General features: G+C 46.3%; 1 protein-coding gene across 1 annotated transcript in view; it reads left to right on the top strand.

Annotated features, from left to right (window-relative positions):
• The window catches only part of LOC116958549 (uncharacterized), a 41,818-nt gene extending 37,266 nt beyond the window's left edge, over positions 1 to 4,552 (top strand). The window contains exons 31-32 of the mRNA XM_032981258.2: positions 1,517 to 1,653; positions 2,976 to 4,552. Coding sequence (XP_032837149.2) covers positions 1,517 to 1,653; positions 2,976 to 3,077 — 239 coding nt within the window. The 3' untranslated portion in view covers positions 3,078 to 4,552. The remainder of the gene's footprint in view (positions 1 to 1,516; positions 1,654 to 2,975) is intronic.
• The last annotated feature ends 9,954 nt before the right edge of the window (positions 4,553 to 14,506 follow it).

The following is a 14,506-nucleotide window of genomic DNA, read 5'->3' as shown; positions in this document are numbered from 1 at the left end:
AGTGCACCAGCAAGGTAAAGGTCCAAAGCAACAGGTCTGCACTCACGCTCACCACGCGCACCGCCACTAGACTGAGTCGTTGTTTTGGTAGTGCGGCGCTGCATCGCTCCACGTGTACACCGAAATTGGACCATTCGGTACGGCAATTCGGCTCATGGTGAATTACTAATAAACACTAAATATATGCGTGGTGCAGCCGTGACGAATTATCCCAAATTATGAATGATCAAATACCGAAATAACGAGGTTTTATGTATCCTGATAATCGTTGCTCATTTTATTCTTTAAATGTGTTTTTTTTTTAACGTGGACCCTGGTTTGTGAAAAAACACATCACATCGTGGTGTTTATTGGTGAAGGCAGGCGAAACATATCTAAGAGCATAAATTACTGTGCAATGATTTCTTTTCAAGCATTGCCCTCTGTTGACAACACAGACCTGCATTAGCCCACACCTATACAATGCACGGACAAACATCTGATTTGAAGCTTTCGTGACTGCAGAAATCCATACTCTTTGGTTCTTTCGGTAAAGTCACGTGGGTAGAAAATTTTAAATAAAACAAAAAGATAATAATCTTCTTGGTTCTTTCGGTAAAGTCACGCAGAAGGGAAATCATAAAATAAAAAAAATAAAACGAAATAAAATAAAAATCACGACGTTTCGATCGCAACACAACCGGTTGTCCTCAGGCGGAAAAAAATAATCCAGCAGTGTAACTGCTGAACCAGCGAGAGAGCTGTTACAACAAGGAGGTTATACACGTGAGTTACAACAAGGTCACATAAATAACCTCGTGTTGTAACGGCTCTCTCGCTGGTCCAGCAGTTGAACTGCTGAACTAGCGAGAGAGCCGTTACAACAAGGAGGTTATACACGTCAGTTACAACAAGGTCACATAAATAACCTCGTGTTGTAACGGCTCTCTCACTGCTGAACCAGCGAGAGAGCTGTTACAACAACAAGAGGTTATACACGTGAGTTACAACAAGGTCACATAAATAACCTCGTGCTGTAACGGCTCTCTCGCTGGTCCAGCAGTTGAACTGCTGAACTAGCGAGAGAGCTGTTACAACAACAAGACGTTATACACGTGAGTTACAAGGTCGCATAAATAACCTCGTGTTGTAACGGCTCTCTCGCTGGTTCAGCAGTTCCATTGCTGGGTTATTTTTCTCGCCTGAGGACGACCGCTTGTGGTGTTGCGATGGAAACATCGTGATATATTATTTTTTTATTTATTTAAAGCTTTCGTGACTGCAGGGATTCATATTCTTAGTTCTTTCGGTAAAGTCACGAAGAAGGGAAACAATAAAATGATTAAAAAAAATCCTCACGACGTTTCGACTGCAACACAAGCAATCATCATCAGGTGTGAAAACCACAGTCGTGATCATTTTATTGTTTTATATATTGTTATTATTTTATTGTTTCCCTTCTACGTGACTTTACCGAACGAACCAGAAGAGGATTATGAACCGTGGCTAAAATTGTCTGCGGCGTGTGTCGGTGCAGTTGACAAGGAGGAGCTGTACTACACGAATATGAATACAAGTTCAAGTCCGAACAGGTCCCTATCATACTGGGTCTACTTCATCATCGCCCTCTGCTGCCTCATTCTCTTGGCCCTGATCATCGCCTACATCGTGCTGGTACGGCAACATGCCCGGTCATTATTTCGTCCTGTATAGTATTTGATGTCTTACAAAAATACAAAAATAAGCGTTAAAGTGCACAGCTTTGAAAGCTGTTTGTTCAAGCCACTGTTGATGGAAGAGCTTCCACTAGGGGGAGCTTTAGACTGTACCTCTGGGGAGTACATGTTATTTATGTTACATGTTATTTATGTCGTTTATTGTTTAAAAAATTCGGTCACAGTCCCTGTGATCACTGTTACATTGCATTTGTGGCTTTATTTTGGTGATTTCGAAAACGTTTTTTGGTTTGGCCATGTTTTCGTTTATTGTAGTACGAAGTTAGACTGATGGCCTTAATCTAAGTTGTCTTGTGGTTGTTGTTGTAGTACGGAGTTAGACTGATGGCCTTAATCTAAGTTGTCTTGTGGTTGTTGTTGTAGTACGGAGTTAGACTGATGGCCTTAATCTAAGTTGTCTTGTGGTTGTTGTTGTAGTACGGAGTTAGACTGATGGCCTTAATCTAAGTTGTCTTGTGGTTGTTGTTGTAGTACGGAGTTAGACTGATGGCCTTAATCTAAAGTTGTCTTGTGGTTGTTGTTGTAGTACGGAGTTAGACTGATGGCCTTAATCTAAGTTGTCTTGTGGTTGTTGTTGTAGTACGGAGTTAGACTGATGGCCTTAATCTAAGTTGTCTTGTGGTTGTTGTTGTAGTACGGAGTTAGACTGATGGCCTTAATCTAAGTTGTCTTGTGGTTGTTGTTGTAGTACGGAGTTAGACTGATGGCCTTAGTCTTAGTTGTCTTGTGGTTGTTGTTGTTTGACTTGCATCCCACTGGGGTTTTTTGCACACAGCGTTGGTGTACGGTGCTTTTTCAGGAATATTTTGATGTTTTTTCCTGGATTTTCTGTTTGCACAGTCACACAAAGTCACTTTAAGAAGTTTTTCTTGTTCATGTTTTTGTGTTTTTGTTTGTTGTGGTTGCACCCGATTCAAGAGCCGAATGGCTCACAGGGCTACACCAACATAAATGGAACTGAACTGAAGTATGTTGGCCTATTCTTCCACGCTGGATAGACGTTTTTAAATGTACCATATGTGACCCAATTATCGATTGACTGTGCTGTACCCATTTGGATTGCAATTCCAGTGTGAACTTCTCCTTTATGTAAGTAGCCAACTGTGCTCATCGGAGACATGCGGAAAGGCCAACCAACTAAACCCAAAAAGCATGTGCATGCATACTTGTGGATGAGGCTAAATATGGCTGATTGTTTCCGTCTATGTTACCTCACCCCCCCCCCCCAACCTCACACATACTTTTGTCCAACAATCACAGGCTCTCGTGAGATACTTCAAGAACAGAGGCGATGCCTACAAAGTGCTGAAGATCCCATGGGGAATCTACTACCCGCACTTGGACCTCCGCAAGTCTTTCTGAACACCTCCGTGCTGAAGCAATTCACGCAGCAATGGAAACATCAGCAGCAGCAGCATCAGCAGCATCAGCAGCAGCTGCAGAAATATCAGCCCACATCGGCAATGACAAAAAAAGAAAAACATTTGGCAAATCTCGCATCGCACCTGTCACCAGCAAATTACTCGAGTAACCAGAGCCCGCTGCTACCGCAGCCAACAAGGGTAATGCCTGTCACAATAGACACTTCATCATCGAAGACCCTCCTCATCGTCATCTGTGCAAACGTCATCAGACCGCATGGTCTTTTCCGGACAGATTTGCCATCACCACCAGTATCACCTAAAGCAACCAAACGTCCTCGTTTGGCAGGGATGGTTTCAGAAAGGCTGTCCCGGTGTGCTGAAGGAGCATTTGTGAACATTGGGATCTTGTCAATATTTTATATTTCCACGCCTCATGCTTAACTCATGTTAGGAGTGGAATTGGCAGATGAGTAGCTGGGGCCTGTCAGCAGGAGGTGTGGCTGACTGAGGGAGCAGCCAACAGTTCCCTACATGTTCCGGAAGGTCGACCAGAAATTTGGTAGCTATAATACCTCTCACCAGCGACATCGTCATCATGAGTCTCATCATCGATAAAACCAAGAGGCGCTGATACAACCAGAACAGCAACTACCATTATCAACAATGCTGTCACGATAACCGTCATCGTAAATCGATGCAAACGGAACAAACGATGCAACCACAACAGCCACCACCACCGCCACCACAAAACACATTGATGACGCATTACGACTGGCAACATGAACCACAATCACGTCCTCCACCAACAGCAAAAGCATCTGCACTTATAATAATATACAGGGTGGTCCATTTATAGACACTCCAATATTCGATCACTTCTCAAACGTGATCGAATATTGTGATAGCGATGGCTCCATATCCGGCAGAGGATAGTGTTAAAATGTCATCATTGTATTGAGATTGGTGGGAGATATGTAGAGGCTTTGAAATAATGTTGTTTTGCGTATGATTTCTCCATATTATTTTAGTGGGTTTACTATAAATGGATCGTCCTGCAGTGGAATATGTAATGTAACATAGTGATCATAAAGTTTTGCTCCTAGAGACATAGAAATAAGCATGGCACTTTCATAGGAGTGATAACGACTTAAATAAATTGCAGAACTAAAAACACATCTCAGCCCACCGATGCACGGGGCTTTTGGTCACCTGAGCTGCAAGTGTGACTCCCCTTCCCCCGCACCACCGCACTATTAAACATAACCCCACCATCCGCCACTCAGATATTGCTACAGTCCGTGGCGACAACTGCACCAGCCTCGGGTACACTCCGAGGAAGATTCCAATCGTGAGAATTGCACTTAATGTGGGAGGAAATTGGAAAATCCGGAAGAAAACAAACCACACGTACATCCAAAGGGACTACACTCAGCACTTGCGTAATAAAAATAATAATAAAATGCCAATTCTTTATCCAGAAAAGATGCACCGAGTCTGAGGACTCAGGAGGATGATTCTGCTGTACTGAAATTCCCAATTGCATTAATGAGTTTGGCTTCGTGTGAGCAGAATGCGGAGAACCCAGAAAACAACACAAATGCATGCATGCGGGGGTGACACAACAGCACTAGCATCTGGTCACACCACACAGCCCCAAACCTACAATACCTGGCAGAACTTGGCACTGACCAATCAAGAGACTAAGCGGGCCCGACTCCACTTAGCTTCGGAGATGTGACAAGACTGGGCATATTCAGGGTTATTCCTTCTTACAGCAGATTACTGGTTCTCTTTTTAGGTTCATAACAGACACCACACCTCTATCTTTGAGCAAGGCCGCAGCAAGGACAACTCTAGACTTCACTAATCTCTTCTACTACTCGATATGTAGCACAGATTAAATCAGCAAAGATTCACCACCGTTGACCGGATGAGGTGATAATAGCGATAAATTACAGCCCGTTTGTCAATCCAGACAACTGCACCACTGCTCTGCCACCACAATATACGTGTTCAATACAAATATAATACAAACATTTGAATTAACAATTTATCTCGCCAACGTGGATCAGATGTGGAAATTATAAATCATTAGCAAATATTTGTACATTAGCATATAGAGGCAAACGCATACACCTACACTTGCAAGATTTGTACAGATTTCATAACCCCTCGATATTCCATGTTTCCCAATTCAGGGACAGCAATTACGAGTTAATAGTCGGTTTGGTTCTGTTAACACAACGGAGCTCGTGGCTTTCTACAATGGGCATGTCACAAGGAGGAATAGCAACGTATAACAGTTCGGTATTAAGTTGTGTAAGCCAGTCAATCTAATAGTAACAGCGAATGGTTAACTGGCTCTCATCACTTGAAAGTTTGTTCATCACACACCCACACCGTGATGTGTCCTTGATGCTCCAATTCATGCATAAAATATCCACACAGTCCATGTGATGGTCTCATGCCCGTTAATGATGGTCATCCGCTGTCGGCAAGGACAGCGGATGACCATCAGGAAGCCGAACTGTTGGCTCAGCTGTGAGGCTTTTGTTTTGCACACAAGCGGCCACCCATTCACTTCGCCAAATCTTTCCTGTTCTCTACAATGTACTGCTATCATCTCCAATGCACCATGTTCTTCCTTCAATGCACTGCCACGTCCTGCCTAAGCCCAGAGCATCACAACGTCTGCTTAATCGTCAATATGAATCTGCTGTATCCATTCTCCGGGCATAGTGTTAAGCAACGTTGGGGGGGGGGGGGGGGGGTGGGGGGGATTGGGGTTCTGTACAACTTCTGCACTGCAAATGTCCTATGCAAATAAAAACAATAAATCCAAAATTTTCCTCTCATACAATGTGGACTGTTTTTTTTTTCTTCCTGGTGAGGGGCAGGGGGTGGAGAACTCTGGATGCCCAATAAGGAGGCAGGAAATTTGACAAAAAAAAAACTCGACTCAAAGTTGTCCCAAAGACTCGCATTTATAACACAACAAAGAACAGCAAATTGCATACAGCCCGCCACGCATGCGTAGTGGCATAGCGCTGGCTGCTGGCGAAAAAGGGGATATGCGGCGAACGGCAGTTCTGACATCGGCAGTCCGTGATATACGCGCGAGAGGGGGATCTAGGGCAGACATGGGCAAAGTACGGCCCCCCGGGCCGTGTACGGCCCGTTGGGCTTTTTAATCCGGCGCGCCGAACTTGTGCAAATATTATTATTAAATTAAATTTTACCTTTCTCCTGTAATGCCCCCATTTCCCCATTAGATGGCGCACTTTGACCGGGAGTTACGACATGTTTTTGTATCGTTCATGTTCGTGCAATTTGTTAAATTGCCTTGCAAATAAATGCTTCGCTACCTGTTAAAGGCCAAATACTTTCATGTAATGATTTTTAACACGTCATTTATATTTAGTTCACACAAACGCTCCATCCATCTGTTCCTGGCCCGGCCCCTCTGTCAAATTTTAGAACCCATTGTGGCCCGCGAGTCAAAAAATTTGCCCACCGCTGGTCTAGGGGGGAAAGGTCACAGAAGGGTCCCCACCAGGATCACGCCGGGAGGTTCCAGAAAGGGGGCGTGGCCGGGGGTGGAGCGAGGCCACGCTGACAGTATAAGAGGGGCCCCTGTGGGGGACCTCGTGGCTGCCGCTGTAAAGTGGGACGATCCCCGTCATGCCGCTCAAATCCATCGCCACCGTTCTTCTCGTCGTCGTCTTCGTCTTCACAATCATCCCGGGGCGCCGCTGGTCAGGTGGCCTACCGATTGTCGTCTTCACCATCATCCCGCGGCGTCGCTGGTCAGGCGGCCTACCAACTGTCGTCTTCACCATCATCCCGCGGCGCCGCTGGTCAGGTGGCCTACCGATTGTCGTCTTCACCATCCCGGGGCGTCGCTAGTCAGGCGGCCTACCGATTGTCGTCTTCACCATCATCCCGGGGCGTCGCTGGTCAGGCGGCCTACCAACTGTCGTCTTTACAATCATCCCGGGGCGTCGCTAGTCAGGCGGCCTACCAACTGTCGTCTTCACCATCCCGGGGCGTCGCTGGTCAGGTGGCCTACCGATTGTCGTCTTCACAATCATCCCGTGGCGTCGCTGGTCAGGTGGCCTACCGATTGTCGTCTTCACAATCATCCCGCGGCGTCGCTAGTCAGGTGGCCTACCGACTGTCGTCTTCACAATCATCCCGCGGCGTCGCTGGTCAGGTGGCCTACCGACTGTCGTCTTCACAATCATCCCGTGGCGTCGCTGGTCAGGCGGCCTACCGATTGTCGTCTTCACAATCATCCCGCGGCGTCGCTAGTCAGGCGGCCTACCGATTGTCGTCTTCACCATCATCCCGGGGCGTCGCTAGTCAGGCGGCCTACCGATTGTCGTCTTCACCATCCCGGGGCGCCGCTGGTCAAGCGGCCTACCGATTGTTCTAACCAATCTTGATTTGAAGCTTTCGTGACCACAGGAATCCACACACTGTGGTTCTCTCGGTAAAGTCATCACGTAGGTGGAAAATAAAATAAACCACGACGTTTCGATCGCAGCACATTAAGCGGTTGTCGTCAGGCGGGAAAAAAAAACTAGAATGTACGAGTCACAACAAGGTCGCATAAATAACCTCCTTGTTGTAACAGCTCTCTCGCTGGTTCAGCAGTTCCACTGCCGGATTGTATTTTTTTCCCCCCTTGATGATGACCGCTTGTTGGTGCTGTGATCGAAACGTCGTGATTTATTTTATTTTTCACCTACGTGATGACTTTACCGGTCTGTATATTTTTTTTATTTTAAATTTCACACTTAACTTGCAACTTAGCAATCTTTGAAATAACGTAATCAACCTGACCTTGCGTTAATAAGTGTTTTGACCGACCGTCTGTGTTGCGTTATATGGTTTCCAAATCTTGCTAAAACCTGTTTGATTTAGTGTGCTCCCACGTTTCTCTCTCTCTGTATCCCCTGTTGTGTCTGTATATATATCTGCGGTTATGTGTCTCCTCTTTCTCGTAAATTTAGCTCTTCTGTACCTGATGATGATTGCTTGTGTTGCAATCGAAACGTCATGCACTATTATGTTATTTTATTAATTCTACGTAACTTTACCGAAAAAAAAACAAAGAATATTTACCGGAGAACCCAAGACCTTTGTTCTAGCTAAGTATTTGCGCCGACAATGGACTGCCTTAACAATGAGTGCATTATCCCGATGGTGCTTGTTAAATAAAGAAGTGCCTCCAAGTCGTACTGTCTGCGAGCTAGTCACCACACGTGCACCCAACTGCATGGCAGGCTGCTGCATACAAGAACCGACAGCGACTCCTTGTTGACACCGATACACTTTGTGCTTCCCTCGTTCATTGCATTGCTGCCAGATGTGTAGGCTGTGCAGCAACAGTCTGCCATGCAGTAGCTACATTACAGCAGCCATGTCTCCCCATGTCCTTTGCGTATTGTCCTGTGTCCCCCATGCAGTTGCTAATTACAGCAGCAAATCAATATCGTCACTTCATCACCAACATGATCATCATCGTAATACTCTTTGGTTCTATTTTATTTTCACCTACGTGACTTTACCCAATAGAACCAAAGAGTATGGATCCTAGCAGTCACGAAAGCTTTAAATCTAGAATCATCGTAATAGTCAAAACCAACTCATGCATCATTATCGTCGTCATCAACATCAAACACTTACATCGATGACCGTCATCAAAGTCAACATATAAATCGCGAACACCGTCATTTGCAATGTGCAGACAAATCCTTGCTCATCGAGGGGGTTTCGCATCGCGGATTTGAACCATTTACGTCAATTCCATCGGAGATCAAAGTCACCGACTGCCGCCCCCTTGCGGCTCGACTATCCAGGGTCCACCCACAGCTCGGTGGCGCTCTCGAAACGCTTCACTTCTCCGTCACTGGGAACCGACTCCCGCTGCGCGTAGAGCAATCGTCTCCACAAGCCCGCTTCCCCTTCCCCATCCCCCCACCTTACAACCCACCACCTCGCCCCAGCGTAGCCGTCCGTGTTAATCCCTGCGTTGAGATGGCTTTGGCTGCGAGAGAGTCCCACTTTTTTCAAATGTTCTTGCTGTGGGTCTTCACACCTGACGACGATTGCTCGTGTAAGCGGTCGAAACGTCGTGAGAATTTTTATTGTTTTATATATTTTTTATTATTGCATTGCTCCCCCTTCTACTTGGTGGTGACTTTTACCGAAAGGACCAAGAATAAGAGCCCCACACGATAAGGGGGGGGGCCGGCGTCGTTGAGCTGTCATTTGTGGGCGGGTCGCTGAGGGGGCCTTCCGTCAGAAAATTAAAATAGTTGACGTCGTTTTTAGTCACGCGCGGCCCCCCTTTCTTAGCTCTGCCCCCCCCCCCCACCCCCCCTCCCCTCTCTCTCTCTCCTCCTGCTACCGATCGCTCTGTGAATCGCATCCCCACCCGCTCCCCCCTTCGGATTAGCTGACGCCCGCTCGCCTTCTGTTTGCGCGCCTCACATTTGTAGTGGGTTCGCGGGACGCGGAGACGGTGGAGTAGAGGCAGCGCTGTTTATTCAAGCTTGGCAAGGGTTACATTGGAAGGGGTAACGGCCCCTTCACCCGTACACACGCTGGTGCACCCCCTAGGCTATCAGCCTAACTCCTGTGCTCCCAGTTCCTCCAGCTACAGGCGCTAGGGGGAGGCTATCTGATCTGGCCCTGGTCAAGCACGGGTCACGGACACCCCACCAACCAGACCGACCCTTAAAAGGGCTCCGGCCCTGAGGCTCTGGGGCCGCACCACCGGCTTGCCCTGCCGGCCCTTACAAGGACAGCGGTTAGGGAAGTCCCAGGGTCTATCTAGCCGGCCTTCCTTCTTCACTGGTTCTTCATTTTTGGCCCCAACACACTGCCCCGAGCTCTCCGGCTCCCCGCCCTTTATACCCCTACACCATTGAGGGGCGGGGCTATAGCGGACGTGGATGTAGCCACCAAGGTGTGGCTGTGTGTTACTTTCCCACAACACCCCTGCACATTTACTGACAAATTCCATCCCTGTCCCCGCCCAATTACCCTTGGGTGCACCCACCACACACGCATGTAACCCCTGGGTGGCAGGAGCTCTCTCGCTACATTCCCTCTTGCCTCAGCAGTCCGCCTGCTGTATTGTTTCACCTGAGGACGATGGCTTGTGTTGCTATCGAAACTTCGTGATGAATGATTATTTTTCTACCTACGTGACTTTACCGAAATAACCAAAGAGTATGGATTCCTGCAGTCGCGAAAGGTTCAAATCAAGATTAAATAGTTTTAGCCATGACCAGACTTACCCCAACCCATATCATTACCCCTATCACTACCCACACCCCTAACACTAGCTACCATTAGAGATTCGTTCATGAGGCTATCCACATATACAAACACAGAGAAAAATTCAACCGAGAAGATGGATTCTGGCTTAGCAATCATTGGAAGGATTTGATAAACCATTTCGGGTCTTAATTGATTGTTCAGGCTTACGGTGGCTTTCAAACCGTATCCATTATTTTCGTCTCCCCCCTCCTCTTTTCCAAACATAGATGGACTCGTCCATCTGAACAAACTGTCAAATCGCTCTCCGTGGTGCTAACGTTAAAAATAAACCGCCACTTTTTTCAAATTTTCTTGCTGTGGTTTTCACACCTGATGATGATTGCTTGTGTTGCAGTCGAAACGTCGTGAGAATTTTATTGTTTTATATTTTTATTATTTTATTGTTTCCCTTCTACGTGACTTTACCGAAAGAACCAAGAATATACTACCCTTAGTGCTATTCCCTGCTTCCACCCCCCAGCTATGACCAGGCCTACCCAAACCCCTGTTTAACCTATCCCCCCATGTGCTCTTGTCACCATAACTACAACCACCACCTTTAATACCAACCCCAATCTTTATAAATCTATATAAGATCAGACATTGAACAAAATATAATGCTCATTTCATGTTTGGTTTAATGTAGGGTAATATACATCTAATGGCAGGGGTTGTCGTATTGCAAAACCCCAAAGCAAACCCTATTTTCCCCGTATGCCTTAGGAGTTTTCGGAGTGTGAAACTGCTGATTGTTACTATTTTCAAGAACGTAACCCCCGAAATAGGCAAGGTTTTGGAGTAATCGACAATTACATCACATATTCTTAGTTTTGTTGTTTCTCTTCAACGTGACTTTACCGAAAAAACTAAGAATATGAATTACTGCAGTCACGAAAGCTTTAAATCAAAAATTACATCACAGTTAACTAATATATCATGAAAAGTAACATATACATCATGAAAAACAACGTTTACAATCAACATCTAAATACAGTAAACCCTTGTTAATTCGACAGATATGGGGCTCTGGCCTTGACGAATTATCCAATATTCTGAATTATGTACAATGGTACTCGACCGTGCCTCCTGCCCCAATAAAAAAAAATATATCCAAATGTGTTCTCTAAACTCTTCACACACCATACACATTGACGCACCTGCATGAATTCGATCCAAAACTTTGGATTTGTCTCGCAGACTAATCGATTGATGCTTCAGTCCCTTTCCATTACTTCTTGATGTTGGTGTAGACGACATTTCTGAGAGGGTTGTGGCTTGCACAGAGTGCACCAGCAAGGTAAAGTCCAAAGCAAAAGGTCTGTACTCACGCTCACCACGCGCACTGCCGCCACTAGACTGAATTGCCATACCATTCGGTACGGCAATTCTTCTCATGGTGAATTACTAATAAGCACTAAATATATGCCGAAAGCGCAGCCGTGCCGAATTGTCTCCAATTGTGGATTATCAAATAACGAGGTTTTACTGTAATTATCAATAACTATCCAACAAGTAGGCTTTTCACGACTAATATTATGATTGGTATCTGATTTTTTTTTTGGGTCAGATCGTGACACTTCATTAACGTGATCTAACCCCCCCCCCCCCAAAATAAATATAAACACGAACAATCAATACGATTTGTCAGCTTCATGAACTCACATCATCACCTACATCAACACAAACATCATCATCATCTAGATGAGAATAAACACCAATGTTATTGTGACTTGCAGAGGACTTGGAGGCCTACTGGCTTCAATTCTCACCTATTAAAGCCAACCTAAGATACTTTTGTAAAGAAGCTCCTTATGGAGTATACTAGGGCCTCGCAGCTGTCTCTCTCCCCCTCCTCTGTTCCGACCTTGGATGAACTCGTCCGTCTGAACGGGGCCCGTAGCTATCCGTGTTGCTAAAGTTGAGGGTAAGAATCCACCCAATTTTTTCGCCATATAGCATTGTGATATATAACGACATATTGTTGGTAGCTTAGCTGATTGGAGAATATAGAGTTTATTGATAACATTAAGGTAATTCATATTTTAGTTTTTTATTGGTTCACTATATAGTATTCATTATACATTGTATTGTATACCCAGTTACTGTGAATAGCTCAGATGTGTAGACCTTGACTTCAACATAGCCATTTCTGTGACCAGTCACTAGCTAATCACTCAGTTATTTCAATGCTAAATTCGCCTAGTTATTTCAATGCTAAATTCTCCTGTTTGATTTGTACTAGGTGCCTCGGTGAATGTGTATGCTCTGACTTTAAACATAGCTATTTCTGTGACCAGTTACAAGCTAATCACTCAGCTATTTCAATGCTAAATTCTATGCTAATTCCTTTGTCAAGGGGTGCCTCTGCGGATGTGTATGCTTTAACTTAGCTATTTCAATGCTAAATTCTATGCTAATTCCTTTGTCAAGGGGTGCCTCTGCGGATGTGTATGCTTTAACTGTAACATAGCCATTTCTGTGACCAGTCACAAGCTAATCACTCGGCCATTTCAATGCTAAATTATATGCTAATTCCTTTGTCAAGGCGCTTTGTTTCTTCTGACACAGCTTAAAGGTCGTGATCTGAACGCGGCTTTTTTCACTCCAGCGCTGTCCTACCAGACAGTCTCGTCCCTTCACCTGATGAAGGCCGCTTGTGTTGTGGCCGAAACGTCGTGAGAATATTATTGTGTTATTTTATTTTATCAATTTATTATTTTATTCTCATTCTGCGTGACTTTACCGAAAGAACCAAAGAAGATGAATCCTTGCAGTCACGAAAGCTTTAAATCGAAATTTAAGCTCCTTAGAGACATGGATTTTTTGTAGAAGTAGGGCTTCATTTCTAACTTAGCGTATTTACAATTTCGAGTGTAACAACTGACACGCACGTAATTCCTACGGCTATCTTCACAGCCCCGATGGTTTCCAACCAAGTTGTTTCTCGAACAGCCGATGAGTCCCTGAGCAAGCGCCACATTATCCTCGTGTTTTAAACATCTTTGTCCGGATACGAAGTCTTCCGAGGCAGAATCCTGACGGCTTTTCCGGATCCAACGGGCGAGTTCGCGCACAGATTGGCCATCGCCAAACACGCCACGGGGGGAAGGAGATTCAAATCTCCTCCAGTGATAATTCAGTGCTAACGTAGGTGCCTGGTCCATCTAGGACCTATTGTTGAGATTCATGCTATCTAAGACAATGTTATGATGCTGCGGTGTTCATTCACTGTATTGATTTCGCAAGAATGAGCAGATGCTGTATTTTGTGCTGTGTTTTTCCATCAGTTTTACCTCTCTTCGTTCATTAAATACGTATGGAATCGTATGCTCACCCTGGCTCCGAAAGCTTATTGAATGCGAGGTTCACTACTCGGATAGTGTTGCAACGTAGCGCACAGCGAGGCCGAGAGAGTACGCACGCACACACCCACGTACTTACACAAGTACGCACGTACATACGTATGCACACACGTACATACGCACGTATGCACGCACCGCACGCACGCACGCACACGTACGTGCGCACGCACCGACGGCGTGGAAAAGCACGACCGAGTCTTCAAGGAATTGCCGCCACACTGGCCACTTTTATTGCACCCAAAGAAAGAAGACGCGACACGCACACGCACGAGCAACAGCAATTGCGTAACATCCGATAGGTCACCACCACCGCCACCGCCAACACCACCACCACCGCCAACACCACCACCACCGCCACCGCCAACACCACCACCACCACCGCCACCGCCAACACCACCACCACCGCCACCGCCAACACCACCACCGCCAACACCACCACCACCGCCACCGCCACCGCCAACACCACCACCACCGCCACCGCCAACACCACCACCACCGCCAACACCAACACCACCGCCACCGCCAACACCACCACCGCCACCGCCAACACCACCACCGCCAACACCACCACCGCCACCGCCAACACCACCACCACCACCACCGCCAACACCACCACCACCACCACCGCCACCGCCAACACCACCACCACCGCCAACACCACCACCACCGCCACCACCGCCACCGCCAACACCACCACCACCACCGCCAACACCACCACCACCACCACCACCGC

This window comes from Petromyzon marinus, chromosome 79, assembly GCF_048934315.1.
Source record: "Petromyzon marinus isolate PM22_M1 ecotype Great Lakes invasive population chromosome 79, UKy_Petmar_22M1.pri1.0, whole genome shotgun sequence".
Taxonomy (NCBI): Eukaryota; Metazoa; Chordata; class Hyperoartia; order Petromyzontiformes; family Petromyzontidae; genus Petromyzon; species Petromyzon marinus.
This window is presented reverse-complemented; position numbering and strand designations above follow the sequence as displayed.